The 27,978-nt window shown below is 41.0% G+C and overlaps 1 protein-coding gene across 1 annotated transcript; it reads right to left on the reverse strand.

The window, feature by feature from the left end:
- Window positions 1-189: 189 nt before the first annotated feature.
- On the reverse strand, window positions 190-27,978 carry SMIM13 (small integral membrane protein 13). The gene is made up of 2 exons (XM_007073107.2): window positions 27,825-27,978; window positions 190-4,563 (listed from the first exon to the last, which is right to left on the reverse strand). Exons 1-2 carry the CDS (start codon window positions 27,898-27,900, stop codon window positions 4,376-4,378), a joined length of 264 nt encoding a protein of 87 aa, XP_007073169.1. The 5' UTR covers window positions 27,901-27,978; the 3' UTR covers window positions 190-4,375.

The raw sequence follows: 27,978 nt of genomic DNA on the forward strand, positions 1-27,978 counted from the left end.
TGTCCTTTGGGTTCTACGTCAATTACTTTCATGGCACTAGGACCGTGGTTACTTTAATTCTTACAGACTCTTAGAGTGTGAAAAATGTGGTGAAGCGTGGACCACTGGGAAAAATGACTGCTTTCAACTCCCTTCATGCCCCAGGTACCCTTCATACTTACTATACTTTATCAATGACACATACCAAACTTTTGTTTTCAGTTTAATTTATTGTTTGCAGTTTAAAGTGAAAGTTAAAACATCAAACAAACCACAGAAGCTTTAGGTATATAGTATTGACCAGTTTTGAAACAAAAACAGTGAATGATCATTTACACACATTCCTTAACTCTAATTTTACATCTCGTTATATAATGGTACTATTGATGCACACATTTCTAATTCCTTATACATAGACCTATTTGTCAAGCAGCAGGATGGCAATGCATCATAGCACAGCACAAAATGTTTCCTTTAAGAAACCAGAGAAGCCATATTTGGTGGATGGTTATGCACAGAACTGACTTGGAAGGGTACCTACTGTTAAACACTGGTCATAAGGCAGGCAGCCCATGTACATTAAGAAATGGAATATGGAAGTTTTAGTAATATAAGATAAAATGCTATTCTTTATGCTTTAAGTTAAAAGCTATAGGATACTTTGAAAGCAGACGATACTAGGTGCTCGAATTCTAGACTCCATTAGTTGCTCCAAAGTCTACAACCTTTGAGTACTGCTCATTAGCTTTTAAAAAGTCAACTTCAAATATAAAAGCACCTGAAGTTTACCAGTCAAAAATCTAACGTTACATTGGTTACATGTCACACTAAAACACAACTTCTAAGAAAAACGGACTTTAAAAAAAAATACTGCATTGTTGACTTAAAGTAATTTCAAACTACGTTGCTCCTAAAAATAAAAGAGCACTACTTTCAAATCTTTCAACACGTTTTGGTTTAGAGTAACATTTTGTGAAGCCATTAATATGGTTCACCCATCTTCCAGCAAAATATATTCCCACCTTTCAGCAAAATAACAGTTGAACTTGTTTTTAAGCCTAGCATCATCTAAAGAAATGGGTCAGCACATAGGCGAATTAGCTATTCACCCAAAAACTAGGTATTTAATGTTTCCACCATGAAAACAATACTACAAAATCCATTGGATGAATTCTATTTTTAGCTTGATGTAAATATTAAAAACCTCACTGAACAGTGCCACACAAATATCTAGTGTTTTTTGGCATTGGAATCAGAGCAATGCAAACCAGTACGCTTGATATAGGCGATTTTCACAAAAGTGTCATCAGAGGCAAAAAAAAGATGTGGGAATGGTTGATTGGGAAGGAAATGAAACAACCTCTCAGAGTCCTCAATTTTAGAATTAATCCTCAAAAGATGGCATAGTTGGTCACCATCTCTGTGAGTATTCAGACCAGATGGGATACTTGAATGCACTCTTAATGCTCGGAACCTTCTAAGCTTCAAAATTAACCACAGGCTAGTCAGTCTCCCACTGAGAAAATGAAAATGCACGTATGAAGTGATGGTTAAGCACAGCTACAAAAGCACTAACAGAGAAATGGGAACAGAAACATTACCCCACACAAATAATTGTGTGTTAACACTCCTCTCGCCTATCTTAGCGGCGGCCTTAGAAATACGTACTACGGTGAGTGTATCGAGGGGAAAAGGGATGCAAGAAAAGATAAAAGCTTTAAACAAAGGAATTGGTTTGCAAAACATTCATATTGGCATCAGTGATTTCTTTCTGCACTCCGAAGAGTTAAAAGGTGGTAGGGTGTAAGCTGCTTAATATGCTTTTGGATGTATTTCCTAAGTTCAACAGACCGTTTCCCTAAATCCTACTAAAAAAGATATCCCTGAAGCATAAATGTAAATAATACCAACATGTACACCTTCACATGGATTCATTTGTAGTCACCTGTGGATGACCCCTGCAGATTTTATGAAGTTACACCAGCCATCGCTCTTTAATACTGAAACAGTACAGAAGCTCACTGGCTACTTAATGTTTGTCAGCAACTATGATTAGTATCTAAACCTAAGGTACACACTAGAAAGCAGAATCCACGGCTCAAAATATTAGACTATGAAAGACCTATTTTAAATATCCTCCCAGTAACCAAGAAGCTTTTAGGCATTAATTCTTTTCTAGCTGATGACCGTTTTAACGTGATAATGCAGCTAGTATGAAGGACAAAAATTAATGCTTGCAACTTGTGTCACGGTTCTGTTAATCGCCACAGTCACAAACAGAAAACTGCATCCAATAAGGAAATGACAGAAAGAGTATGTGCCTCTTCTCGGTTGCCGGCGATCTTCCCCTAGCAAATACTGAAAACTAAACTTATGGTCTGCAGATTCCCTTTCAGTTTATCCAAAGGGCTACAATGACGGCAGAGGCAAACCTCAGGAATACAAGCTGGGGCGCAGCAAGTGCGCCTGTTAACCAACTATGGGCGTGAAAGACGAGGTATCAGACGTGGTTCCACACGGTTGTAAAACAGAGGGGAGCGTCTATGATGACTAGTTCTTGAGAAAAAAAAAAAAGGGGAAAAACCGAACAAGAACTTGGATTAATACACGACACCGGCTTTGCAGTTCATTCTTGTACAGAGCAGGTAACACTGAACGGGAAGGGTCTTTGAATTCCTATCTCTCTTCCCTGGTGAACACCCAGTCCAAAGTCCAGTGAAGACAAACACGGGCACCCGGCAGATCATTTTCCAGTGAGGCGGGCATGGTCACCACTCTATTTTATCCTCAATACCCAGGACCTCTGAGGTCTTGTCACTGAATCGTTTGTGAAGAAGTACTTTCTCCACAACGCATGCCTTGAGCATGAAGTCCTCCCACACAAAAGGGAGAAACTAATCCTCTTCCTGAAGTAGAAGACAGTTCTTAGATGCCTAAATTACTACTCTAAAACCGTGAATAGGTTGCAAAAAAAAACTGTATCTCCTAGAGGACCATTGTAACAGCCTAAGAGTCAGGACGAAGTTCCCCAATAAATAACCGCTATCCAACAAAGAAAAATAAATTTACAAACTATTTTTAACCTAAGATACCATCAACTGTAGGAGGCACCATGTGTACCACTAAGAAAAACCAGGCAATTAAACCGACACAATGCCTTCCCAGCATGTAGAATGTTGGTATTTATTGAAACGTTGTTCTAGAGTTAAACGGGTTTTTATCACACCGATCTTGCACATACCTGAAGAAAGTGTATGAATTAACTGGTTAAGTTATAACTATAACTTCATATTCTGAGTCCAACTCTTCTGAATCACTTCTCCAACCACAGCCGCGGAGGTCTGCTCGCTTCCACAGAACAGCACCCTTGGTGTCACCCAGAGCACTGGGGAGGCAGCGTTTCTTGAAAGGGTGTTCCACCGTGGCCTTCTGTTTCACGTCAGCAGACAGCTTGGAGCAAAACGATGTTTGACGCCTTAAAGACAGTCCTGCTCGGCGCATGAATCGATCACACCAGCCTCTCGTTGCTTTGAATTTTGTTTCGTCTATTCCCAGGGCTTTGGCAATTTCTCCCGCCTTCGATCGCATTGCCTGGCGCGTGACAGGCAATCCTTTTGCACGCATCTCACCAACGAAACATAGTACAGCTTCGTCCACTTGTGGGTATCTTCCTTTCTTAGGCCCCGTGAAGCATTTTGTTGTCGCTTTACAAGTAAATATGGAAGCACGGTCGTTCCTCCAGCGACGGATGTTGGCTTCGCTAATACCGAACGTGCGCCCGGCTGCCCTGTTTCCATGCTTTTCTGCGTACACGATAACTTTTCGTTTCAATGCTGAATCATAGTGCAATCTTTTGGAAGACATTTTTAAATGCCTCTTAAACCTGACGCATTTGACACCGATGATACAGTGATGACGCTGTCTAGGACAAGCTGTTAGTACGTGCACACATGCACGGGTTGGGTAACTCCATTATAACCATCTCCCGGCTGACGGTAATCACGAGCTACATCCCAATTTCAGACAAGGTTAACATGTGGTAACAAAAACAAAAACACAGCATACATTATAGAACTAATAAAATATGGTTTTTCAAGCCTGTGATGTTTACCAGATTCACACCAGTGCAAGAAAATAAGCCCAGGAGGCAAAGAGTAGTAAGTATGTAAGTGGAAAGCTAGTGAAGCAAAAGATTATTCTTTAAGATGGAATTTGCAATGGTCTGATTTGGTTTTATTTAATTCCCTTTATTTTCATATGGCTTACATATAAATCTTTTTTTTTTTTTTCCAACTGGACTTAAAATCCAAGTAAAAACAATGCAAAGCCAAGTCATTAAAGACAGAGGTTCCTCACTGCCTTTCATCATTCACTAGTACAAGACGAGGGCTGGGGGTCAGTGGCCTTCATCAGCAGGCGCCCTCCTTTGGCGAGCAGATCTGATCCTGTGTGAGGATGACGAAGTGTCTTCTTCTGTTTCAGAGCCTGATGGCTCATGATCTCCCTCCTGAGATCCTGTGTCTCCCACCAGTTCCCGCAGAAACTTGAATTTCGATAGAAAAAGATGCCATACAAAATACCAACCTAAAAAGAGACAGAAACATTAAGAAAAATTATTACAAGCAATTTTATCAATTGAGAACATTCTAGTTAATTGTATAGGCATGGGGGTATTTCACCAAACAGTATGTAAAATACCAATATATATGTGATTACAAATATATTTTTATATAACAAACATTTACTAAGCATTGACTACAGACAAGGAGTAAGAATAAACTCTTACATTATACAAGGGTGGTAAAAAGTTTCTGCCTTCGTGGAATTTAGAATCCAAGCTTGGTCCACCTACATTAAAATTATGATGAGATTATGATATCTACGTCCAAGTGTTTATTTTATTAGAGTCAAATTCCTGAGAGCACTTTTCTGGGGAAAAAAGAATACACTCTGCGTTTCCTTGGACATTCACATCTCAGTGCTAATATTTACTAAAACCAAGTCTCCTTCAACTGCAAGGTGAAGGCCATGCCATGGCAGGGGCACCCGCACTTCAGTAGGAACTTTGGTCAGGGGCGCTGGGGGCTTCAGCAGTAGGTTAAGCGTCCGACTCTGGGTTCCGGCTCAGGTCATGATCTCTCAGTTCATGAGTTCCAGCCCCGCATCGGGCTCTGCACAAACAGCGGGGAGTGTGCTTGGGATTCTCTCTCTCTGCCCCTCCCTGCTCATTCTCTTGCTCTCTCTCTCTCTCAAAATCAACAAATAAAACAAAAATGAACTTCCGTCAGACTCAAGCTACTCATAAGTTTCTAGAAATAATAAACTTTCAAAGAAAATTAATACATTTTCTTTCATTACACGACAAAAGAATAAAGCCAGAGCACCACTATCGAGGCTCAAGGTTTTTAAAAACATGGCATTTTCATGTCAGAGTCATTAAAAAGTCTGAACAACTCTACTTACAAATAAAAAAAAAAAATCACTAACCAAGTTTTGTTTGTTTTACGAGAAGTTTGAAGTTCACTACGTTTTAGGTGCCCACGAATAAGGATCAATCAATAAATGAGTGCACAGGATACAACCTGTGAACCCATGATAGTTGGTCTGAAATGTTAAGAGTATATGAAAACAAACAAAAGTAACCACTGTAACAAAGCTTTCCATGCGAGTGCCTTTCACTATGCCTTCCACTTTATACACTCTAGCAGAAAAGCAATTGATCACAGCATATCCTGATGAGGAGCATTTTATGAAAAAAAAATCCAAGCACCTCTTCTACCCCCAGCATTACACCGGACCAGGATGAATGGCCACTGAAGGAAATTTCTAATTCTACTTGTTACTTTCTTGCAATCTCTGAAGGAAAAAAAAAAGAAAGAAAGAAAGAAAAAAGATCAAGGTAAGCTCCTTGGTATTAAAAGACTAATAACTTCAGGGATTTAACCCTATTTCCCAAGTATTCGCTTTCCTAAACTGCTGAATGGTAACCAACCAAACCACACCACAAATATATTTTGGCCAACTGTGAGTTAAGCATTGAACTCTGTAAAACAGTATTTTAATAAAATTCCAAAGTAGCGTGCTCTTGTCTTTACCCAAAATTCTTTGTAAACACAGGCACAGAGAATTAGCAGAAAAAACTCTGGAGTCAGGAATCCCAGTTCTGACAGAAGACTCACAAAGCTGCTGTAAGAACTAAATGAGAAGGTACATACAGGGCTCAGGAGTCCAGCACTAAGTAAGCATTTTGTAAAATGCTTCGTGCACCTAAGCTGTGGTAGTCCCTGGGCAGTGGGATCTAAGGTGCCTTCTATTTTGTCAATTATCTTTTTTTTTTAATTGAGATATGTTTCACATAGCATAAAATTCCCTCTTCGAAAGTATACAATTCAGTGGTTTATAGCATATTCACAAGGTTGTGCGACCATCACCGTGGTCAGTGTCTGTCCAGAACATTTTCATCGACCCCAAAAGAAACCCCGTATCCATCAGCAGTCACTCCCCATGTCCTTCTCCCTCCAGCCCCTAGCAACCACTTGTCTCCTTTTTCCTGTCTCTACGGATTTGTCTATTCTGAACATTTCATATAAATGGAATCACAATACGTAGTCTTCTGTCTGGCTTCCTCCCGTCCGCGTATACTTTCAAGGTTCATCATCCACGTTGTTACAGGCACCATCATTCCATTCCTTCTTATTGTTGAATAGTATTCCAGTGCATGGACACATCACACTAGGTTTAACCATTCAACAGTGAACGGACATCTGGGTAGCTTCTACTTTGGGGCTGCTATAAAAAAACGTTTCTGCTTTTGGGTGCAAGGACCATTTGTGTACAAGTTTTTGAAGAGACGTGTTTTCATTTTTCTTAGACACCCAACAGTCCAACTAGGAGTACAACTACCGGGTCATATGGTAACTTTGTGCTTAACCGTTTGTGAAATTGCTAAGTCGTCTTCCAAAAAGTGGCTGTGCCACCTTATATCCCCACCAGCAACGCATGAGGAGCCACTTTCTCTACATCCTCACCAAGACTTTTTATTGTCCACCTTCTTTTCCATTACGGTCATCCTAGTGGGTGTAGCACTGTGGCTTTTACTTGCATTTCCCTTGTGACTAAGACATTGAGCATCTTTTCGTGTTTACTGGCCATCTGCGTATCTTCTTTGGAGAAATATCTATTCAATTCCTTTGCCTACTTTTTAAAACAGGTTGTTTGTCTTTTTAGCTTGTAAGAGTTCTTTATATATTCTTGATACTAGACCTTTATTAGATACGATTTCCAAACATTTCCTCCCATTCTGCGGGTTGTCTTTTCACTGTCTTGACAATGTCATTTGAAGTACAAATGTTTTCAATGATGATGAAGCCTAATTTATCATTTTTTTCCTTTGATGAAATCCAACTTATTTATTTTTTCTTTGTTTGCTTCTATTTGTGGTGTCCTATCTAAGGAACCAATGGCTAACCCAAGGTCATAAAGATTTACACCTGTGTTCTTCTAAAAGTTTTAGTTTTAGGTCCGATCCATTTTAGTTAATTTTGGTGTGAGAGATTCAAATTCATTCATTCTTCATATGGATACCAAGTTGTTCCAGAACCATTTGTTGAAAAGGCTGTTCTTTTCCCCATTAAATTGTTTGGCACCTTTGTTAAAAATCAAATGACCAGGGGCGCCTGGGTGGCTCGGTCGGTTGGACGTCCGACTTCGGCTCAGGTCATGATCTCAAGGTCCGTGAGTTCGAGCCCCGCGTCGGGCTCTGTGCTGACAGCTCAGAGCCTGGAGCCTGTTTCGGATTCTGTGTCTCCCTCTCTCTCTGCCCCTCCCCTGCTCATGCTCTGTCTCTCTCTGTCTCAAAAATAAATAAACATTAAAAAAAAAAAAATTTAAAAAAATCAAATGACCATAAGGAGGTGGGGTGGTAAAAAAAAAAAAAAAGTCAAATGACCAGATTGATGTACGATATCTTTATGCTAGTACTGCACCGTCTTGATTACAGTAGCTTTGTATTAAGTTTTGACATTGAGACTGAAAGTCTACCATCTTTGTTCTTCTCAAGGTTGTCTTGGCTGTTCTGAGTTCTTTGCATTTCCATGTGAATTTAGAATTGCACTGTGGACTTCTGCAAAAAAGGCCGTGAGAATTTTAATAGGGGTTACAGTGAATCTGTAGACTGACATGGGGGCCCTACACAGTTTTTTAATACTTCCCTGTACTGAATGTAATTTTTCTACAACAGACACACATGGGTTTTGATAAACGGGAAAATCAGGGGAAAAACAAGTCAGAAACTATAAGTAAATCATGAACACTCTATAGATGTGTAGGTTTAAACATGCCAATGCCATTAATTGGCCTAAATTATTAAAGCCAGTTGATTTCTTTTATTTTCAATATTTTTTAAATTGTTTTTTTAATTTAATTTATTGTCAAGTTGGCTAACATACAGTGTATGCGGTGTTCTTTTGGTTTGGGGAGTAGATTCCCGTGATTCATCGCTTACATACAACACCCAGTGCTCATCCCAACAAGTGCCCTCCTCAATGCCCATCACAGAGCCAGTTCATTTCAATAAATACTAAGGAAAACCCGTAACTCTTGGATTAGTTGTGACTATCGAAGATGACAGCCTTGACCTCATAAAACACAAAGATTCCAACAGTGGCTGCAAGGTGTAAAACGACCATAAAGAAACGTAAGGGTTACAGGTTTAAATTTTTTTATTAAAAAGAGACTACAGTGAAGGGCTGGCATGACTGGAACTCCACCATGAAACACTACAGTGCCCTTGCGACGGTTAAGACAAAGCGAAGTCTCCTAGCACAGAAATCTACAAAATAAGGAATTGAAGACAGCCGTCACAGTCAGTTCGGGAAGCTACAAAAGCATTCAGCGAGATCACAAACTCAGCTTTAAGAAAACAAAAAAATGTTTTCAATCTCTGCCAACAACCTATGTAAGGGATTCAATCTCGAGTCAAAATTCAGAATGTGGCTGCCAGCGAGACGCTTGAGTTCAGAGCAGTAAGTTACGGCTCAGCACCCCCTCCTCACCCGCACCAGCTAAGCCATTCAACTTCACACCTCTAATGTTTATCCCCCAACCTGGAGAAAAGAAAACTCCCCACTCTGGTCTGGGTGGAAGATACGCAAGGGCTGGCAGTGGAGGGGGGAGCATGTGGGTAGTGACACTGCTTCCCACAAAAAAATCGTGAGGTAGAGAATTCCAGATACGGAGTTCATCTGCTGGCCGGCCACAAAGAACAAATACTCACCGTGCCTGTTTTTCAGGGGCTACTATAATGACAGGGTAGGAATGCAAAGCTAAGAGAGAAATTGCAGTGTTGATAAGAACTGCGGTGGTATTCACTAAAGTGAGGGAAGTTCAACAAGCTGTTCTCCAAGTAAAATGAGTACGTTCTTAACAGAGATAGAGATAGAATTTGTTGAAGACAGATGTGGGGGAAGGGAGTTTCCATATCACAGTACTTACGAATAGTAACATCTCATGCTTCTACAAAGAGTATTAGTAGTCTGAACAAAGGATGACACCAAAAATTCCAGGCAATTTGATCAAAAACAAAAAAACAATCACACGGGCTGTAATTTATTTTAGAAAAAGAACCATTATTAAAACCCCAGTGGGTATATACCAGGAAAAGCATGACTTAGCAAACAAAAAACTAAGAGAGGTACTATCACCGTGCCAGATAAAACTAACAAGATAGTCACTGACTGTGTTAATTAGACATGGAAATCATATTAGCTAACTTTTTTTTTGTCCGACTTGGGGACAGGTACTATAAGGAAACGCTTTGCACATATTTAATGGCCAAACTGTCACTCAGTTTAAACTGTTTCTTCACGTATTCCTGGTAGCTGATTAATGGGGCCCTGACCTATTCATCTATAGCACCTTACTTGTACTGATCTTACGACCAATACAAAGTAGAAAGGCATATACACATTCCTCTCCTCTTAGGTTAATAAAGCAGCTTTTCCTTCAAGTAACAGAAACCTTGGCTTATCTTAACCAAAAAGAGGGAATTTATTGTTAGCTTACAGGAGAGTCTCAGAATGCATGGGAAGAAGCACCCTTACTGGGGACAGAACAAGAAGACTCTTGTGAACTGAGGTAGTTCTCACAGCATTATCTGTTTCCCTCTACACACTTGCTTCACTTTCTTCTCGGCTTATCTTGCACATAGCTGCTTCTTCCCAGTTCTATGAAAGACTTCTCAGTTCATACCCTCAAAAAAAAAAAAATATATATATATATAAAATAACATAATAAAATAAAATAAAACCCTGGAATCTCTATCCCAACTTGGGTCACATGTCAGCCCCAGGGCCAGTGTGCATCTCCTCAGTTGGGTATTGTGAATGTGGCTGTCAGGCCTACCACGTAGAATTTGTGTGATCTTAGCGACAGCAGGGGGGTGATGGGATAGCCTGGAGAAAGAAGCCAGTAAAGCTGTCTCTTCTACTTCCATTAGCAACAGAGTCCTGGAGGACAGTCTCCACTAATGAGTCACTCCAAAACAAAACATCCCAGAGCTAGGCAGACAATTCTTCTGATGGATAAAGTCTAGCCAAAACCTTCAATAGTCTTGCCTTGATTCCTTCAAAACCTTCAATCTCCTCACCCTGATTCCTTCTAAACTGCAACACAGTGCAACCTTTAATGAATGTCCACACTGCAAGAAGTCCTCAACCTCTTGAAATGAGAAACTACTTACCTAAGGAGGGGTGAGTGAGATCAGAGAAGGCTGGGAGTCATATTCTCCCTTTTACAGAAAAGAACACATGTAAATGCAAGGCAAGTTCAAAAGCATTCATTATACAATGGAATGACCCTCGTTAACGATAGGTGACTACCACATTACAGCCATTCACAACAAAATCACTCCAACTGGCCACTCATCACACTCTGCTAGGAAGCTTTGAGAAATTACAGCTTCCCAAAGACTCATGCCAGATAAATCATACCCCAAGGACTGCGCTTACTCATTTTTTTTAAAGCTCCCTAAATGATTCTGATGCACATGCAGGTTTGGAAAAAAGAAATGAAGAAGACACATGAGTGCTGTTGCAGCTCAAATATGGAGATGAGCCAAGGAAAAGGAAAAAAAAGATGAGCAGTGGATCAGCAGTGGGGAGGAGGCAAGAAACCAGCTGAGCAGGCCATCTAACAGAGAAGATCGCACTTGAGAAAAGGCCACAAGAGCCACATTAGCCGTTAATAGGACAAAGTAAGTGTATGAGGGGGAGCTACAAAGAAACTTTCCCAGGCATCGCTGGTAAGGGGGGCGATGCTGCAGAAGGATGATGGATGTGTAATGAAGGATGTAACGGATGGTCGGAAGTTGGACGTAAAGAACAATCATACCTTTGCTCCAAATAGAATTCGGTTACGACCCGGTTAACAGAATGACTTAATGAAACACTTACGAATCTGAAGTTCATTCTGTTGTATACTATGAACATAAGAGAAAACAAATGGGAAGTTGCGTAACATAAAATGAAGCATCACACTCTATCTACGTGTTACTGATGTAAGACAGTATCGAATAGGAGAGGGGAGTGTGTGCCGGGAGGTGGAAAGGCATCACAGACACAAAGGACAGAATCAACAGATTTACGACTGTGACTTTCCATATTAATAGACCAGCTCAATTTGGACTCTGGGCCCTAGTGACTAACTTCTACCAGATACGTGTATGTATCTTCGTGGAGGAGTGGGATAAAAGGAAGAATAATCACTACGAAGGCTATCTTTTACTGAAAAGGACTTACCCTTGTACCCTGCACACCTGCAGCCGACAGGAACTCTCAGGAACTCTCCCGGGAGTACAGCTCATACAATCCCTCCCACTGAGACCTGATATGCAGGTACCACAAACTCCCTACCTAACCTTACTCTATGGGATGCGTGTCTTGTGCCTTGTCCTGGGATTTAGTAAGAGAGAAATGGGAAGGAGGAAGGGAGAAAAGAAGTGGCGGAGGAGAATTGTCCACAATTAGATGTGTACATGTTAAAACGAGTGCTGCAGTTTTTCACAGTTTCAAAGGCAAGTCTGCACCTTGCTGGTCTCACGCTGGTAAGCACTGTATGTCAGAAACACTGGCTGGCAACACAGGGTGTATATTCTGGGACAAGCAAATGAGCACTCTCTTGCGTGTGCCAACAATTAAGCGTTATTAGCTCAAAGGATGAATTTCACGAAACACGTCGTACGTTGTTTTCCTGTGCAAGATAAACGTGCTGGCAGCAGAAGGGTGGTGATAGCAGATGAACCTGAGTGATGAACCAACACCATCAACACACCACAAGCCCAAGGGACGGTTGTAATTATAGAGTTCTCCCTTTACAAAGTGCTTTTCTATTCAGCGTCTCCTCTAATCCTCCCAATTACACTCTGAATTAATGAGACTAGGAATCATTACCCCTATTTTCTAGATAAGAAAATAAGAGAAAGTGACTCAACCACTGAAGAAAGCCAGCTAGGCAAAAGAGAGCAATGAATTTTAAAATTTTCAAATATCACAGATTTTTGTGGTGAAAGGACGGCCGAAGGACAGAATCACCAGTTCAGATTTAAACACAAAACATCAATTAGAGAATGAGAATTTGATATCACCACCCAAGATCTTTTCAGGTCAAAAGCGCAGCTACAGTATAATCACAAATTCTTGTCTTGGTGGAATCAGTCCAATGGAGTTGCATAATCTCACCTTCGTGATGGTATCGAAGTGGTTAACTACCTGGCTCAATACCAGTCTCAATGTGTACAAAGCTTTTTTCCACTTTCAACCCTATGACTGATTTTTAGTTTAATCTGAAGGTAGCTAAGGCTCACTTCTAAGATAATATATTCAAGGCCATGGACACAGGCTAAGTAAAAATAGAGCCATGCTCTTCCACCTCTTACCACAATACTCCCTCTACCGCCCGCCCCTTTGGTAATGACCCACTGGGCAACGCTAAGTTATAAGCCCCTGGAAATACCACTACTGAATCAACACAAGGTTGAACCACCAATACCTCCACATTCAAAACTCTTTTACCCAATAAACACAACATTTTTTAAGTTGCCTTTTAAAACCTCTCCTCTTTCCTATTTTCTTCGTTGGTGACCACAACACTCTCACAGATCCAAATATTACCTCTATTACAAACGATAACCAAATTTTCCCTCCATGCCTCCCACCTTTCTTGAACCCGAGGGAGGAATGGTTGGCTTGAACAACAGCTCCTTCTGATTTTCTCCTTTCTGTAATGGGTATTATGTCCTCTCCTCCTCATCCCTCTGGTGAGCAGTAGTTCCTTTGCAGCACATTGTCCCTCCTCTACTTTACCTCAGTGCTATATAATATTCTACCTCAATAAACCCTCTTCCATCTGTTTCCTTCTCTACATTCCCAATGCCATTTTCTATCCCAGATCAAAACTTATTATCTGCCAACTGGATTATCAGCATAATCTCTTATAGCTCATATGCATGTTGGAGCCGCACTGCTTGGCCATGAATCCTAACTCAACAACTTACTTGCAACTTGGGCCAGTTCACCTCTACGTGCCTCAGTTTCCTCTTCTGTGAAGTGGAGAGAACAGTACCTACTCTCAGAGAGTCACACTGATAATAAAAAGAATATATATAGTAGGCTAAAAAGATGCCTGGCACATAATAAACGTATATGAATTGTTACTACCATTGTTACTATTGCCTAGGCTCCAGTCTCTTCCTCTCTAGGGCAAACTCTATAGATGCAGGGCTATTACCACTGTTATTAAGGGTTTTAAGCATCATTGATACATAACTTTTAAACCTTTCTACTGCACTGTCTCTTCAGTGTGGTGCTATCTTGGGTGACGGCTTTAACACCGGGGGCTCACTTCCGTCCTCATTGCATTAATAACTGACTGTCTCTCATTCCCCCCAAGACACAAGTTTCTTAAGACAAGGAAATGGTATGGTTTATCAGTGTCTTTCACTCTATTCCCTATGTCTTGAGCATGTCTGGCAAAGAGTAGATACACAAATCAAATCAACCAGCCTCCATCCTCTCAGCACCCAGCACACAGACAAAACCACCCATGAGTTTAAGGGTTTAATGACTTTCACCAATTAACCCATTTCACGGCTCTGAAGATGGCTACTACATAATGTAGTTACAAGTGGACAGAACTGCTTAAAGATACTGAACAACCTTATCAAACAAGTTGACCTAACACGTACAGAACATTCTATTCAATAACCGTAGAATAATCATTCTTTTCAAGTGTATATAGAACATTCACCGAAATACACCATTAATCAGTCTCAATAAGTGTAAGAGTAAACTCTCTTAAAAAAATTTTTGCTTAACATTTATTTATTTTTGAGGGACAGAGACAGAGCACGAGCAGGGAGTAGAGAGAGAGGGAGATACAGAATCCGAAGCAGGCTCCAGGCTCTGAGCTGTCAGCACAGAGTCCGACGTGGGGCTTGAACCCACGAACCGCGAGACCATGACCTGAGCAGAAGTCAGACCCTGAACCGGCTGAGCCACCCAGGCACCCAAGAGTAAACTCTCTTAAATTTTATGATACAAAATGTATTTTCTGACCATAACAAAAATTAAAGTAGAAATGGATGACTAAATGATATATGGAAAAAAAATCAAATATTCAAAATTTAAGCAACATACTCCTAAATAATCCATTCAAACCAGAATTCACAGGCAAAACTAAAATTAGTTTGAACTGAATAATTTTTTTTAATCAAAAGCAATACCCGAAAAGAAATGTATTTCATCATTTAAAAAAAAAAAAAAAAAAAAAAAAAAAAAGGAAGGCCTAAAATCAGTCATCTAAGCTTCCACCATGAGAAACTAGGAAAAGAAGTACACATTAAACTCAAAGTAAGTAGAAGAGAGGCGCCTGGGTAGCTCAGTTTTGAGCACCCAACTCGATTTCAGCTCAAGTCAAGATCTCATTGTTTGTGGGATCAAGCCCCACGTAGAGCTCTGCACTGACAGAGCAGAGCCCGGTTGGGATTCTCTCTCTGCTCCTCCCCCACTCATGCCACACACACTCTCTCACTCTCTCTCAAAATTAATATATAAAAAACTTTTTTAAAAAAGGCTGATTGACTTTTTAAAAAAGATAAGTAGAAGAAAATAAAGATATCGGCATAAAGCAATGGAATAGAGTATCGACAACTAATAGCGGGGAGAAAAAATGAAACCAAAGTTGATTCACTGCAAAGATCAATAACATTTATAAACTTCTAGCCAAACTAATCATGTGAAAAAAGAGAGAAAGGACACAAATAACCAATATCAGGAATGAAAGAGAAGACATCATCACAGATGCTACAGATATTAAAAGAATGAGAGAATACTCATTCTATGAATGTCCACTTTGTGTCTATAAAGGCTCACTTGAGAAGAAACAGACAACGAGAGTAGCCCAATGTCTATTTAAAAAATTGAATTTGTAGTTAAAATCTTCCCCAAAAGAAAAGTTCTGGCCCAGATTAATTCTATGGAACATTTAAGAAAGTATTAACTGTGGCAGACACAGCTTAGTAACCCCAAAGAAGTCAAGCCACCGTGTAACTCTTGTGTGACCTGTCCCCCATGAGTGTGGCCACAACGTGTGTCCTACTTCCAACGGAATACAGCAAAGGTGAGGGATAGTTACTCCTTTTATGAGGTTTTAAGACACATGTAAAAGGATTCTGCAGGTACAGTTAAGGTCCCCATCAACTGATTCTGAGTTACTGAAAAGGGAAATTATCTTAGGAGGACCCAACTGAATTAAGTGTTAAGTCTTTAAAAGAGACACTGAGCCTTTCCTTGGTATCAGAGAGATTCTCCCACTGGCTTAAAGAAGCAAGCCACCACAAGTCCTACAGTCACAAGGAACTGAACTCTGCCAACAGCCGTAAGAGGCAAGCTAACACCCTGACTGCACTTGTGAGACGGACAGTAGAAGACCCAGCTAAGCCATCCCCACACTCCTGACCTGCAGCAACTGTGAACAAATAATTATGTTTTTGTGAGCCGTTAAGTTTGTGGTAATGTGTTATGCAGCAAGAGAGAACTAATACCCTAATTCTAAGTAAATTCTTCCTTCCAAGAAATAAAAGAGAAACACTTCCCCACTCGCTTTTGATGAGGTCTCCAAGGACCCTCAGGACAAAATCAGATAAAAGCATTTAAGAAAGCTACAAATATTCCTCATGAAACAAATTCTGCAATATACAAAAAAGATACATATGAAAAGGATAACCATCAACATATAAAAAGAGTCTATCTGAGGAACTGTTGGGTTGCTTTAACATTCAAAACTCAGTGTGAGACACCATGTAAACACTTAAAGACTTAAACACTTAAAGACTTAAGACTTAAACACTTAAACACTAAAGAACATGATCATCTCAACACAGAAAAAGCATCTGAAAAAAAATCCAACATCCATTTCTGATTTCTAAAACATTTCATCAGGTTAGGAAAAGAAGGAAAGTTTTCTTCTTCGACCTGATAAAGAATATCTACAAACAGGGCGCCTGGGTGGCTTAGTTGGTTAAGTGGCTGACTTCATCTCAGGTCATGATCTCACGGTCCGGGAAGTTTGAGCCCCATGTCAGGCTCTGTGCTGACAGCTCGGAGCCTGGCTCCTGCTTTGGATTCTGTGTCTCCCTCTCTCTCTGCCCCTCCCCCACTCACACTCTGTCTCTGTCTCTCAAAACTGAATAAATGTTAAAAAAAAATGTTAAGAATATCTACAAACAACCTACAGCTAACATTACACTGTCCAGTGAAAGACTACATGTTTATCTCCGAAAGATCAGGGAGAAAGATCTGCTCTCAGCTCTTTCACTGCTATACTAGAGAGGTACGATGAAGCAAAAACTGAAAAAGACACAGATACTGGAAAGAATAAGTAAAATAATCTTCATGTGCACTTAATACGAATCTCTGGGTAGAAAATCCTATGGAATTTACAAAAACTAAATGAATTCAGCAGTATTGCAGAATACACTGTCAATATACGAAAATCATTTATATTTCTACATATCAGCAGCAAATATTAAATGAGTACCACACACAATAGCACCAAAAATATGAAACCTTCACAGTTAAATTTGACAAAAGTAATGCAAGAATTGTATTATATATTGAAATACGTAAAATGTTGCTGAGAGAAATTGAAGTCCGAAGAAGAAGGGGGGGGGGTGGGAGAAGGAAGGGAGGGAGAAGATGGAGGGGGGAGGAGGAAGGGGGAGGAGAAGGAGGAGGAGGAGGAGGAGGAGGAGGAGGAGAAGGAGGAGGAGGGAGAGATACAATATGGTCATGGATCTCAACCTTAAGATGTCAAATCTCTCTACCTTCACCTACAGATTCAATAGGTCTATTCTGGCAAGCTGATTCTGAAGCTTAAGGAAATGCAAAGGATCTAGAATAGCAAACATTTTGAAAAGAGTAACACTGCATAACCTACGCAATTGGTATAAGGATACATATATGTCACTGAAACAGAAGAGTCCAGAAATAAACTCATATATAGGGTCAACTGATTGTCAGCAACTGCCTTTTCAATAAATGACACTAAAACATCATTTTCAACAAAAGATGCTAAAACACCCTTATGTAAAAAAGGGCCCTGATCCTTAACTCAAAAACCATACACAAAAAAATCACCTCAAAGATCACAGTCCTACAGGTAAAACCTAAACTATAAAACTCATAGAAAAAAGTATTTGTGACCCCGGGGTAAGCAATGACTTCTTAGGATTCAAAAAGCATGAAATATAAAAGAAACTGATCAATGGAACTTAAAATACAAAACATTTGCTCTTCTAATGATACTTAAAAATGAAAAGGCGGGGCGTCTGGGTGGCTCAGTCGGTTGAGCATCCCACTTCGGCTCAGGTCATGATCTCGTGCTCCGTGAGTTCGAGCCTCACGTCCGGCTCTGTGCTGACAGCTCAGAGCCTGGAGCCTGCTTCAGATTCTGTGTCTCCCTCTCTCTCTGGCCCTCCCCCCGTTCATGCTCTGTCTCTCTCTGTCTCAAAAATAAATAAATGTTAAAAAAAAAAAAATTAAAAGGCAAGACACATCAAAATATTTATAAAACATGTATCTGATAAAAGACTGTCCCCCCAAATACACAAGAATTGTTACAACTTTATAATAAAAAGATAATGCAACTTCTTAAATGGGCAAAAAATGTAAACAGACACTTGACAAGAGAGCTGTTGGCAATGGAAAATGTTTGGCAGTTTCTCACAGAGAAATGAAAACATATACCCCACCAAAACTTGTAAATGAGTGTTAATAATAATAGTAATACTTGTATCAACCCAAACTGGAAATCCTAACATCCATCAATCAGCAAAAGGATAAACAAATCGTGGTATATCCATACAATGGAATATTATCCATCAATTGAAAACCTGAATCACTGATATACACAACACCACAGATGGATTCAAAAGCATTGTGCTAAGGGAAAAGAAGTCAAACACAAAAGACATGCTGTATGATTCCATTTACATTAAATTCTAGAAAAGGCAAAATTATGGTTATGGAAAGCAGTGCAAGTGTTCCCAGGGGCTTGAGGAACTGACTACAAAAGGACATGAGGGAACCTTCTGGAGTGATCAAAAAGTTCCGTATCTTGGGTGTGGTGGTGGTCACACTACTGTATACGTGTTGTTGTTGTAAACTCAACAAATTTCGTCCTTCCTTTTCTGTGACCAACAGACATGTTTTACCTTATTCTCTCACTATCTTTGAAATGTGTGTTATCATCCATCTCAATCTAAGGACAGTCTATGTGTCTAAGACCAGACTTAACCTTTGAAAATCTATTTTCCACACATCAGTTAATTCATACTTCTTCACGAATACGATCCTCCGTATTCCCAGATTCTATTACTTGCACTCGGCTAAAAGTAGAGGTTGTGTGCACTGCTCAAGTCACAGCGAGTAAGTACGTGGCAGTGCTGGTTGCCTTTAAAGCTGGATCAGCCAGAGTCCAATTCCGCTCACTAGCTCCCTGACGAGGGAGACAGCACAGCAGGAACCCGGGACTGGGCACTAGACAGGCCTGCAGATTTGTCCGTCTGGGGTCTGCTGAGCCAGGTTCAACCACGAGGCACAAGGAAGCCAACCCCTAGGGAAGGGAGAATGTGCCCACGGAGACAGACAGCTGCTTCTCTCTGCTCCTGCAGGCCCCCACCGAGGCTCTCCCGTGACCTAACGGCTTCAAATCTCAAACGCTCTTCAGACACGGGCAGACAGAGCAGACGAAGTGGCATCACTGTTGTCAGGCCGTGTCAGGCCACGACCACTCCCAGCCCCTACACCGTGGCCTCCTGATTTCAAACTCTTCATCAACCCTAAATACTGACCTACCTGCTTTCCTTGCTTCTAGCCTCCCCAGTCCACACACCGTAGCTAGAACAGCCTATAAAATTCTGAGTTCCTGCTAAAAAACTCTCAGCTCCCCAGTGTCTATCAGAAAGCATAAATTCTGCAGGCGATGCATATAAAATGCCACAATCTGGGTGCTTCCTGCCTCCATCTACAACCTCATTTTAGCCAGTGCTTCAAGGACTAAGCGTTCATTCGTTTACTCATTCATTCGAATATTCGTGAAACACCTGCCATGTCCCAAATACCATCTTTACTGAAACATATTGGCCCAATAAGGAAATCTAGGCAAAAATAAAGTATTGTGAGGGAAAGGGGCAGGTGTGTGAAAGGCGGGTATCTTAGAGAGGTTAGGGAGGCCTCGCTGACAACTAGAAGGACAGCGACAAAGTTGCCATTTACTGAGATGGAGAAGGCTCCCAGATCAAGAATGCGCTTTTAGATATGCTTGTTATACTCGTTGTTCGAGAGTTTTTATGACCCCATTTCCAGGTCCCCTCCCTCCTCGAGGTGGGGAGGTCAGGGGGTGGAGCTGAAACATGCCACCCTCTAATCCCATTTGTTCTTCTTAATGACCAGCCCCTGGCCTCAAACCACCTAGAGGCCCCACCCCCAGCCACCTCCCTGCAATGGTCCAAAGATGCTATGAATAAGAAAAGATGCTCCTATCCCCCCAAAATTCTAAGGGTTTGGGCAACTTTTTGCCAGAGACCAAGGACAAAGACCAAATATATTATTATCCCATGGAGTTGAACTCCTTAGTTGATGACTACTCTTCAAGCCACAGGACAAAGAAAACATTTGTTTCTCTTTGAAAATCAGGTAACAACAGGGAATAAGTACACACACCCAACTTGATGAATTTCATGTAAAATACAGTGTGCCTACCTTAGACCTTTTCTTAGATTCTTACAAATTTGTTGCTGAAAGTAACAACTAATTTGTATCCTCTTCCAGAATTTGTGATTTAGTGGTAGAACCAGGTTTTTGGTAGTTATCTTTGTATCTCAGAACCATGCTTATAAGACAGGTTCAAATATTTGAGGGAAGAAAGGGCATAGGACATCTGACCATAAATGGGAATAAATGAGAAAGGTAAAAACAATGCCTAAGGTTTTGTGCATAAACTGAAAATAAGGAGTTGTTTTGGGTAAAGATTCTGGGCTCTATTAAATAACAAGAAAAAGGAGCAGAGTCATGTATGTGAACTTGGAGCTCAGAAGCCTAGATCTTACTCAAGTTACATTGCAGGATTTTTTTGTAACTTCAATACCTGGGATTCACTGTCTTGCCACTTCGAAGAATAAAGAGGAGGACACAAAATGAACAGCAGGGAAAAGTTTATTAGGGTGCAAGAAAGTAAGAATAGTATGAAAGCTCTCTAAGAGAAGGAGCATTTGAAAGTGAATGCCTGTGACCATAGCAGGGGACTTTGTTTTACAGGGTTTTGTTCAGGCCTCTCTGCTTCCCTGAGTTTCTTCTCAGGTGCCACCTTTATTGCCTGGGTAACTCTAAAAGCCTACTCACTCCTTTTTGATTGGCTATTTTCTATTGTATGAGGGGCGGTCTGTGGCCATCCTGTTCCCTGCGGGTCATAAGGTTTTAAGGTCTACTACTTACTTTTAGTTAGGTCTTTTGTCAAATTCCTGGTAGGGGGAGTATGTGGTCTGTTACATTCTTCAGAGGAACCTTATGCCCGAAGGAGTCTGCTGTGGTCAGACCCTCCCATAATTGTTCCAAAATTTGTGTTTTTCCCCAGCCAGAGACCTCAGGTCCTACCTGACCTTTCCCTCTCTGCCTATTTTATCCTATCTTTCCCTAATATGGTTACCTTGTATGAGTGTCTTCCCCGTTGGAGTAAAAGGCCCTCAAGAGCATGGATTATGCTTCATTAATTTGTGGATACCCATAAGCACTGCCACAGCACCTGAACATGAATGAGTTCCTTCAGTGCATTTTGAGTAATAGGAGGGCTGTCCATCTCGAGACCACCTTGGTTTGTACTACCCTGAAGACTTGTCGGTAACAGTTTTAATAATTTATACTGGGGAATCTTTCTTTGTTCTTTCTTCAAATATAGGAGGGTCTACTACAGGCCAAGCACTACTCTCAAATCCAAGGACAGAGCCGTGAACCAGCCAAACAAGGTCCCTGTCTTCATGGAGCTTATACCCTAACTGGGGAAAACAAACTCATAAAACAGCTCACCTCAGAAAGGGCTAAGAGCTCAGAAAACCAAGGATCACCGAGATAAAAAGTAACTGGGTGAGTTACCCTAAGCGGACGGGGCAGGTCTCTTCTGCGACAGCAGCGGATGTGAAACGTGGATGAAGAACCAGCCACGTGAAGAGACAGAGGAAGATTGAGGGCAAAGGCCCTGGGGAGAGTACAAGGCTGGCCTGTTGGTAGAAAGGTGAGAGCAGCGGGGAGGAGAACAAAGGTGAGTGGAGAAGCAGGAGGGGCCACATCAGGCAGATCCTTGTAGCCACAGTAAGGGATCTGGATTGTATTCCAAGGAAAACGGGAAGCCACAGGAGGATAGGTTTTAAGCAAGGAGTGACATTTTCTAAAGGGTGGTAAGATGATCTGGCAGAGCAAAGGAAACAAAAGTCTGGACGGCTGGAAAGACGAATATCAAATGGAGCCAAAATTTACTCAAGAACTATGGAAAAGATCAGGACTTGGGATGGGAAGACGGGAGGGTTGAGGAGGAAAGAAAAAAGGACTGGTGGAAAGTCTATTTGCAAAGCTGACACGCAGGCAGCCAAGTGTAAAGCACCCAAGCAGAAAATGAGAGGATTCTCCTCGGAAAACACGGAATACCCATGGAGAAGAGACCTCCAGCCACCAACAGTTGGGGACTCTCCTAGAGAAGAAGAACTTGCTGCCAGAACTGACACTAAGACTTGATTACCAACTTTTACTTCCTCACCCTTAAACATGAATACAGAACAGAGCAGTAGACATTTGTAAAAATCTCCAATCGCAGAAAGAATCCAAAGCAAACAAACCAAAAGAAAAGATATGGAAGAAACAAAGACAATGCAGGGAGAAGAAAAACACTTCATTAAAAACTACAGTTGACCCTTGAGCAATACAGGTTTGAGCTGTGCGGGTCCATTTACACACAGAATTTTTTCAATAAATACAGTACTATAAATGTATTTTCCTTATGATTTTCTTAATGACATTTTCTTTTCGGCTTTACTGAAAGAATACAGTTGTAATACATACCCAAAATATGTGTTAATTGACTCTTTATGTTCTCAATAAGGCTTCTGGTCGACAGGGAACTATTAGTTAAGTTTTTGAGGAGTCAAGAGTTACCTGTGGATTTTCAACTGTGTGGGGGTTCGTGTTCAAGAGTCAACTGCATAACTAACATGCTTATAAAGAGAAAATATAAAAGCATAAAGCAAAAAGAGGTTCTGGAGAAGCAAGCAGAGAACAAGTTCAGAAATTAAGAACTGGGTAACTGAAATAAAAACATAAGAGATAGAAGATAAAACCCAAAACATATCCCAAAAGGGAAAGGAGAAATGATAAAAAATTGGATATAAACAGGTAACACTACAGAACCAGCCCATGAGGTCCAACATCCAACTAACAGAAGTGTTTTTAACTGAGAGGACCCAGAAAAATGGAAGGAAGAGAATATACCAAGGCATATAATTATGACATTTCAGAATAACAACGATAGAAAAAACTACCAGAAAGTATCTAGAGACAGAAACCAAGTTACTTATAAGGACAAAGAAACAGAGGGCATTCGATTTCTTAAAATCAGGCCTAAGAAGCTAGAAATCAATAATCATTTTTAAAATGTGGGTGAAAATTATCTACCACCTGACAATTATTCAAATTATCAATCACATATAAAGGTGGAAAGTTTGTCTAGACATTTTGACATCAATGAAAGACATTTTGACATCGATGAAAGATATGTTCAGGCAGGCATTATTAGCTCAAAAAGGTTATTTTCCATGCATTTTTTTTCTCAGAAAGCGACCAGAAAATGTGCTCCTGCAAAACAAGATTATAAATTGAGAATGATGATGACATGAGATCCAGAAAACCAGGGTGCCAGCAGAGAAAGTCAAGGGGAGGCGAGATGGAAGGAGAGCTCTGGGGTTGGATGGCAGAGCGAGACCAAGGGGCAAAAACAGTGTGCACACAGCAAAAAAGTTAAGACTAGGAGGTAAACTGAAAAGGCAACTGTTAACTTCAGGAAAAATGAAGAACCATACAAGAAAGGAAGTGAAGTCATATTACATCATTTGACCAGCAGGGACTATTTACACAGTTAAAATATAATCTTGACTCTCAAATGAGCCAAAGGCTGTCGTTACCAATGGCATGCAAGGAAAGAAGTGGGGACTCTACCATGGTTAATAAATAATGCCTACGTTGCAAAATCAAGAACTAGCTATGAATAAATTATTTACGAATATGAAAGTAAATAGGCAAAACAGTGAAACAGAGGACTGAAGGGAACTACTTTATGCCTTTAGTGCTATTGACTTTTGAAACTGCTTCTTTTGTTAAAAACACTTGAGAAGGGGTGCCTGGGTGGCTCAGTCAGTTAAGCAGCTGACTCTGGATTTCGGGTCAGGTCATGATCTTATGGTTTGTGGATTCCAGCCCCACATCGGGCTCTGTGCTGACAGCGCAGAGCCTGCTTTGGATCCTTTCTCCTTCTCTCCCTGGCATGCTCTCCCTCCCTCTCTCTCAAAAGTAAACTTAAAAAAAAGGGGGGGGGTCTGTTTTAGATGTATTAAGTTTGAGATTCTTTTTAGACATCCAAGTGTGCTATTAAGAAAAGACATTTGGGCGGGGGGAGGACGCCTGGGTGGCTCAGTTGGTTACACGTCTGACTTGGGCTCAGGTCATGACTGACTTTGGATACTGTCTCCCTCTCTCTCTCTCTCTCTCTCTGCCCCTACCCAGCTCACGGCTGCTCTCTCTCTTTCAAAAATAGAAAGAGAAAGAAAGAAAAAAGAAAGAAAGAAAGAAAGAAAGAAAGAAAGAAAGAAAGAAAGAAAGAAAGAAAGAAAAGAGAAAAGAAGAAGAAGAAGAAGAAGAAGAAGAAGAAGAAGAAAAAGAGAAAAAGAAAAAGAAAAAGAAAAAGAAAAAGAAAAAGAAAAAGAAAAAGAAAAAGAAAAGAAAAAATACTTGAGGTGCCTGAGTGGCTCTGTTGGTTGAGCGTCTGATTCTTGATTTCATCTCAGGTCATGACGGGTCGTGGGATGGGGCCCTGCATCAGGCTCAGCGCTAAGCATAGAGCCTGCTTACGATTCTCAGTCTCTCTCTCCTTCCTTTTCCCCAGCTCACTCTCTCTCTCTCTAAAATTAAAAAAAAAAAAAATTTAAGAAAAACTATTCGATGCATGAGCCTTGGGTGCAGGAAAAAAGTGAGAGCTGGAGATAATCAATTTGAGTCATTAGCTACAGTTAATATTTAAATCTCCAGGACTAGATAAGGTTATCATAGGGAAAGACCAGAAGGAAAAAGGAATAGAAATACATACTTGTATTATAATACAGAAATATAGTAGAAAATAGCATGCATTATTTCACAGAGTAAGGGCAAGTACTAGTCCATAAAATTTTTATTTCAGAGACAGAAAGATGATAGTGAGATAGATAAATGTATATAAATAAACAGATTGGCATATGTAATTTGTATACTTATAAATGTACTGGGAATAATGTAAAATGTATTTCCTATCAGAGACTGTGATCCAAAATATTTAAGAAATTCTAGGGGATGAGAAGCCAGGAAAAAGGTAAACAATTAGGCACTGTGGTCGGAAGAATACTATGAAAGTATAGTGTACAAAAGCCAAGAGAAATACTTCGTAGAAGAAATGCTCACCAATATGGAATGAGTATGAGAGGTTAAATACAATTAAGACTAAGTGACCAGTGACCATGGGCTTGGTAATACGGAGACCATTTGTTGCTGACCTTGACAAGGGCCACTTCAGTGAACAGTGGTAGTGGAAAACACTTTAGCGTGGATGAGAGGCAAAAAAGTACATACAACCAATACAGACAAGAGAAAGAAAACCTCCCCAGGAACCTGAAATTTGAACATCAGAATTCACTATGTGAAAGAGCCAGTCAGAGTTTTAAAATAAAGTAGGCTACCAGTTTCTTGGGACAGTCACAGGTTTCTAATCTCCAATGTTGACTGTATTTGGCGATAGGGCCTTTAGAGACTTAATTAAGGTTAAAAGAATTCATAAGGGTGAGGCCCTAATCCAATATGACTGGCTTTCTTACTAGAAAAGATTAGGGCACAGACACACACAGAGAAAAGACCACGCGAGAACACCGGGAAAAGACAGCCGGGAAAAGACAGCCGGGAAAAGACAGCCGTCTACAAGCCAAGGACAGGGGCCTCAGAAGAAATCAACCCTGCTGACACCTTGATCTCAGACTTCTAGCCTCTAGAACTGTAAGAACATAAATTTCTGTTGTTTAGTGTATGTGGTATTTTGCTATGGCATCCCTGCAAACTAATACAAGGCCTGAGATTCTCGAGCCTCAAGTCTGGTCAGATCCTTCCCCCCAACCTCTCATCCCTCCCCAAGCCCCCCCAGGTCCATCCTAGTCAGACCATGAAGCTAGAGCATCATTAGCTCTCTCAACAGCAACAAAAAAAAAGTGCTTGAATTACTTCTTCATAAAGCTATTATTAGTTCTGGACCATTCCAATCAAAGTAAGATGTTCTTTTTTACTTACCACACCTCACCTCTCATTCCACAATTATTTTCTGAAACCAAAGGCAAGATATTTTCAGAAAAATGAGTAAAATCAAAGTTAAATAGCTCTCCGGAGCTGAGAGAGCAAGTATGATGTAGTAACAATCGGGAATTTTGATGCCCCCAGGTGGGCAAACGTTCTACCCAAGGTTTTGTACAGTCTATGTGTCACATCCCCAATTGCAGGCAGCTCACATCTTCAGATTGGAAAAGAAAGCATATGCTTGCATGCTTTCCTCCTTCCCCACCTGCAAACAAACCACACAGATCTGCTTTTCTTTACTTCCAGAATCTCACGTATCTACAATTAGCCCCAAATCCTGACGTCGCAAGCAGGAAACCGAGAAAGGCTTTTCAATTGTTTTATCATCAGAAAAGAAAGGCTGTTAACTCCGGCTCCTTCCTAAAGCAAGAAAACTAAAAATATACACACACATATATAAAAACAAATACAGGGGTGCCTGGGTGGCTCAGTCGGTTGGGCGTCCGACTTCGGCTCAGGTCATGATCTCGCGGTCCGTGAGTTCGAGCCCCGCCTCGGGCTCTGGGCTGACAGCTCAGAGCCTGGAGCCTGTTTCAGATTCTGTGTCTCCCTCTCTCTGACCCTCCCCTGCTCATGCTCTCTCTCTGTCTCAAAAATAAATAAATGTTAAAAAAAAAAAATTAAAAAAAAACAAATACATATATAGGCATTTGCATAAGTGCACACATATCTTCTCCAAACACAGTTGATACTGAGCATTTAGTACATCATGTAATGAATGTATTTATTTTTATTTCTGCTTAGTTATTGCATCAACCTGAACCCATTCTTCAATATACTGGAATTATGAAAAATTAAACTCACTGACATCTGGTTCTCAATTACTTCCCAAATTTTCACAACTGCTCAGCCACTTTGCTCAGAGACCTGTGGTTATCAGTTACTGTACATACAGAAGTCAAGAAGATCTAAAATGACGCTAATATTACCCTGAGAAGAAAGTTTTATGTCGTCTCAACCCAAGAAAGTCAAAAAATCACAGCAAACTAAACAGCACCATTATTACAAAACTGAGAGTTAGGTTACCTGACCCTGGAAGTTTAATATAGCCGGGTTTTTTTTTAAGTTCTGCCTAGCCTAGACATTTCTGTTGGGAATCTAGTTTGAGCCTGAACTCGAAGTAAACAATTTCACGGAGGGTTTCATACCCAGCTCTGTCCCCACCCCCTGATTCAATGAAGGAACGGAAAGTTCTCATTATCATCAGGGCCCGAACCTCTAAAAAAAAAAAAAGGACAAGGAAAAACCAATCACTTCACCTTCGAATGCAGGCCAAGGTTAAAATCTGGGCAGACAGTGGTAAGAACGGCAATCAGGAGCAGACGCTGCCCGAGAAGCAAGCAGTATCTGGTTTAACCCCGAGTCAGGATGCCCAGCCCTGGAACCTGTTCTTTCCCTCTCCAGGATGCCAGAGGGCCTGTCCTGGGTCAGGGGCACATCTCCCCCGAGCGACGTGGGCAGCGGATGATTTTAAGACACTTGTCCATCCACGACATTTAAAACCAAAAAAAGAAAGAGACAGGGACAGAGAAAACAAGCGAGCACCCCGAGTCGCGCGGGCGTGTGTACCGCCGTGTGGAACTGCCCCGCGGCGGATGCCCCACTCACCGCACACCATCAGCAGCAGGACGATCAGCAGCGTGACCACGAACACCAGCAGGGTCAGCCCGACGTTGTGCCACATCTTGGGGAGAGGACGGCGGTCGGAGGCGGGCTGCGGGGCGGCGGGCGCGGGCGGGCCGGCGGCGCGTGCTGGGCTTCA

The sequence above is a fragment of the Panthera tigris genome, chromosome B2 (genome assembly GCF_018350195.1).
Source record: "Panthera tigris isolate Pti1 chromosome B2, P.tigris_Pti1_mat1.1, whole genome shotgun sequence".
Classification (NCBI taxonomy): Eukaryota; Metazoa; Chordata; class Mammalia; order Carnivora; family Felidae; genus Panthera; species Panthera tigris.

Bases quoted from the DNA above. Each gene is read 5' to 3' on its own strand.
- SMIM13 (XM_007073107.2), bottom strand. From the start codon at position 27,900: ATGTGGCACAACGTCGGGCTGACCCTGCTGGTGTTCGTGGTCACGCTG. The intron at 4,564-27,824 runs GTGAGTGGGGCA...GTCTCTTTTTAG, and splicing joins CCTGCTGCTGATGGTGTGCG to GTTGGTATTTTGTATGGCAT.